Source organism: Amyelois transitella, chromosome W, assembly GCF_032362555.1.
Source record: "Amyelois transitella isolate CPQ chromosome W, ilAmyTran1.1, whole genome shotgun sequence".
Lineage (NCBI taxonomy): Eukaryota > Metazoa > Arthropoda > Insecta > Lepidoptera > Pyralidae > Amyelois > Amyelois transitella.
Genome location: NC_083536.1, coordinates 7,115,868 through 7,120,352, shown reverse-complemented (window position 1 = coordinate 7,120,352; position 4,485 = coordinate 7,115,868). Strand labels below are relative to the sequence as shown.

The following is a 4,485-nucleotide window of genomic DNA, read 5'->3' as shown; positions in this document are numbered from 1 at the left end:
GTGCTGCTGGACCTGGGGAACAGGTGTGGATAGCAGGACGCGCTACAGCTGCTCATTATGTGCAAGTGCTGCAAGAAACCATGTTACCAACTGTGCGGTGTATTTATCCGATTGATGATATGCCAACAATATCATTTGTGCAAGACAACTGCCCTGTGCATCGAGTCCATATAGTGCGTGAAAGGTTCTGCCAATTTATATCAAAAGTACTAATTACTTACATAGTATTTTAAGGACAGCTTCAATATCTTTTTTTATGAAACGAATAATTAAGCTGTAACCTTAATAACAGGAGATAAGTGGATGATACAATTAGTGTAATATACTATATATGTATAGCTTGATATAATCATCAATATGTAAATAAAACTATAGGTAAACTGTTTCAATAAAATTTACTAATTTTAATTATTGAATGTTTTATTTTGCTCCCTCTTGTTTAATATTTCTTGCTGATTTCCTTGAAGACACGGGTATTGTAATTTTTAGATATCAGTTAGTTAGTTAGTCAGTCAGTTACTTAGTTCAAATGGCACCTTGAAACATTAAAAATTGTCAGTAACACTAAAAATAGACAAAAAATCCTTGATAAACTTCGGAATCCAAGTAACGCTAGTAACTAGAACAAGCGAGTGTGAGCAAGCGAGATTATCTCATATATCTTAGATCTCACTTGCTCACACGAAGTAATAAAATTGCTACCCAATAACTTTCAAAGGAACCACTACCTATGTTAGTTAGTATTACCAATAAGCGGGAAGCGTGTGGGATGCGGGGGAGGGGCGTGTGTCAATCCGTCCCGTGGTTACGTCTCATTCAGTCAGTTGACAGTTGACGACAGAGACTAGGTACTGGAGTTACGACGTTTCGACGATTACCGGTGTAAATCACGATTAGACTCTGTATAAGCCTCATAATTTTTTACGTACGTTATGGATAGGTGGTTGAAAAGAAACGCTGAAGGAACATCAAAAGAGGAAATAAATGATTCTGAAGGTTCATCAAAAAAAGTAAGTTTATATTTTTGATATTGTTACTATTGAAAACTGACCTCTCAATATTCCTACCTATACTACAAGAATCACGAAATTTACATTAAAAATAAGCAATTACAACTAATAAAGCCGATCGTTGCCGAGCACCGAGTAATACCTACGTACCGCGCTTATGTCATTGACCTCCGAAGCGCTTTACAAAGTTTTCGCGCCCATATTAGGGTAAGAATGGGTATTACCGGTCGCTTAAGGAGAAATAATCACAAATCAAATAATAATCAATATTCCTTTATTAATCTTATCGATAACAAAACTTTAGGTAATCTTCTAACTAAATCACATTAATTGAGATCAATAACTGAAACAATTTTGGCATAATTAGTCTTAAAAAAAAAACTACTTTGACTGGTATTCGACACCACGGAGGGTAAAACCAGTCAGTCGGTTGATAATACCGGTCAAGGTTTGTTATGGCATAAGTCACAGATATAACCCTCTGGAGAGTCACAACCAGAGCATTCAGCATGTGCCCAGAGGCCACACAGTACACATCTATACCACAGCTCGTTATTTTGCCCATAATCATCGCAAATGATACATTTATTTTCATAATCATCATCAGCATCAGTGTCTTCATCTTCACGTAAGTCTGTCATTTCTATTTCCGAGTCCGATGTACTATCATTACGCTTGTTTTTGTCTTGAAGCACTCTTCTTTTAGCCTTTTTCACTTCGATCGATTTTCCTTTTCTTTTAATTGTCTTTTTTTCAGGTTTTATTTTAAGTTTTTTCTCTTTTAAAATTTTTCTGTTTTCTTTCTCAATCAATGCTTGTTTGTTAGGAGTTCCTGTCAGGACTGATGCATGCTGCTTGCGAGATAGTATATTTTTTGTCTTTTCCATCGACTTACTTGGCAGTGGCAGAAGATCCCTAACTGTGATAGTATTACCACTTCCTGAGGTAGAAGGAATGGGGTTTGTATAAATATTGCTCGGCTGCTCAAATGCGGAAATTATTGGTGTATTATTTGTTGAGACTGGTTCAATTACATCAATAAGAGATGGTGATTTAGATAAAATGGTCTGAGAATGAGTTGGTGGGTCATGTGTTATTGATTCATCTAATATGATTTGGGCTTCTGGTGTCTTGTTATCCCGGTCTCTTACTTCTTCTGTCGAAACTACAACTTCGTTACTATTTAAAATTTCAGCAGCCACAAAATCTTCGTCTGTAAATACGTCGGGGTTTAAAGGATATATTCCTGTAGCAGCAAAACCTGCTTCAGCTTTTGGAATGGTTGCTATTTTTTGAAAAGCTTTTCTGAACAGTGAAGCGAGGTCATTTTGTGTTATCTTTTTTCCCAATTGATTCTTTATAAAAAGATTACATTCTTGTTTATAGGCTGCTTTCAATGGACCATAGACGGAAACATCTAGGGGTTGTATTCTATGCGAGCCATGTGGTGGTAATGATAACATCACTATGTTGTTGCCTTTGCAAAATTCATAAGCTCTCAAAGAAATGTGGCTTGCATGGTTGTCCAGGACCAGCAATATGGGCTCGTTTTCTGAAGGCTTGGTGAATTCTGCAAAATGCTTAAGCCAATCTACAAAGAGATCTTCATTAATCCAGCCATTTTTCGAGCACCGATAGACTGCCCCTCGAGGGCCGTCTGTTTCTAAAGCAGATGAATGTCTCTGTCGTGGATAAATTAGCATTGGTGGGACGTAGACTCCGGTAGCATTTACAGCACACACAGCTGTCACAGTCTTTCCTCTCTCTCCGCTAGTAATAGAACCTACACGTTTCTGTCCTTTCTCTGCCACAATTTTTCCGGGGTCTTGCACTGCGGAAATCCCAGTTTCGTCTACGTTCCATATGTTTCTTGGCAGAAACTTGTATTTATCCATTAGCTCTGTAAGAAGTTTGAAAAACATACCAACTTCGTTTTTGTTAAAAGCAGTTGCTCTATTCAGACTCATACCTTGAGCTTTCCTGATAGATAAGTGATTTCTTTTTATAAATCCTTTGAGCCAATCCTTGCCAGCAAGTTCAAAAGTGTCATTAAAATTATGCTTAATGTTATTTTTTACAGCATATTCGTATGCCATTTTCCTAATTTGAAGCGAAGTGCACCCGTAAAATATTTTACCAAGGAACTTAACCTGCGTAGCCATTTCGTTTTCTTGCTCCCTCGTGAAGACAGTGTTTCGTCCCAGTTGTGGTTTATTACTGTTCTTGTTCTTTATCCTTTCTTGAAGCGTAGAAAACGGTACACCACAAGATCGCGCTGCTTCTCGAATAGGTTTTCCATCCGCCACCAGGTTGAACCCTCTGCGTAGTTGATCTTGGCTCCATGACGCCTTTGAAACTGGTTGGCTTCTTCTTTTAGGCATTCTTTAATAATAAACAAACATAAATAACAATATTTTTTACTTATTTTACATGCGGGTAATACCGGTCAGCGCGACCGGCATTGCCCGACTAGAAACATTTCCGTAAATAAAATTCTAGGTTAAAAACTCGTCGAGATTAGTTCAAAAAAGAATATTACTTTGAATGCTTAGCATTTATGCTACAATAATCACCAGTAACAATGTTAGAAATGTGAAACAATAAATACTCACCTCTTATTGTTTTAACCCGAAAAATTACTTCAACTGGGCGCGAAAACAAGTGACGTGCGTTCATTGCAAATGGCGGCTTGGAATGAAGCGGGGGCCGGGGCGTTCGCGCTCGGCTACATCATGCGACGCGCTGTGTATGTGTGCGTGTGCGGAACGTAGTAGTATGGGAGATTTTGCGATGACCGGTAATACCTTCTGACCGGTATTACCCGGTTCTACCCTACATCAAACTATGTGTTAATAGTGCATGCTGCTTAATTTTTTGAAGTGTATTAAAACAATTTTTACCTAGTTTAAGTAGGTACTCGGTGGATCAAACGAATTATCTAAATTGGATATTTCTACTTTTGTTATTATACGAATTATGTTCTTAATATTTTTATTATATTTTTTTGCAGATTATTGATAAATGTGCTCCAAAGAAATCAAAAACTTATCACTTTCACCCAGAATGGGAATTGGACTACTTCTTTACTATGGTGAAAGAAAACTGTTGCTGCTTAATATGCAATACATCCCTGGCAATATCCAAAAAAGGAAATTTAGAGCGACATTTTAACACAATGCATAGTAAATATCAGACTGACTTTCCACCTAACAGTGAAATAAGAAAGAGCAAATTACAAGCATTGAAATCGCAATTTAAAGTCCAAGGAAGCATGTTTTCTGGGCCTATTGAGCAAAGTAAAGCTGCAACTGAATCTTCTTTCCGAGTAAGCTACATAATTGCACAAAAGTGCAAACCTTTTTCCGATGGGGAATATATCAAGGAAATCTTCGAAGAAGTGTCAGATTCGTTGTTCGTAAATTTCAAAAATAAAAACGAAATTAAAAAAGCGGTTCATGGTTTACAGCTGTTTCGA

The 4,485-nt window shown here is 37.3% G+C and overlaps 1 protein-coding gene across 1 annotated transcript; it reads right to left on the bottom strand.

Annotated features, from left to right (window-relative positions):
- Positions 1 to 1,267: 1,267 nt before the first annotated feature.
- LOC106129939 (uncharacterized) lies at positions 1,268 to 3,819 on the bottom strand. The gene is made up of 2 exons (XM_013328656.2): positions 3,623 to 3,819; positions 1,268 to 3,392 (listed from the first exon to the last, which is right to left on the bottom strand). Exon 2 carries the CDS (start codon positions 3,389 to 3,391, stop codon positions 1,454 to 1,456), a length of 1,938 nt encoding a protein of 645 aa, XP_013184110.1. The 5' UTR covers position 3,392; positions 3,623 to 3,819; the 3' UTR covers positions 1,268 to 1,453.
- Between the last annotated feature and the right edge of the window lie 666 nt (positions 3,820 to 4,485).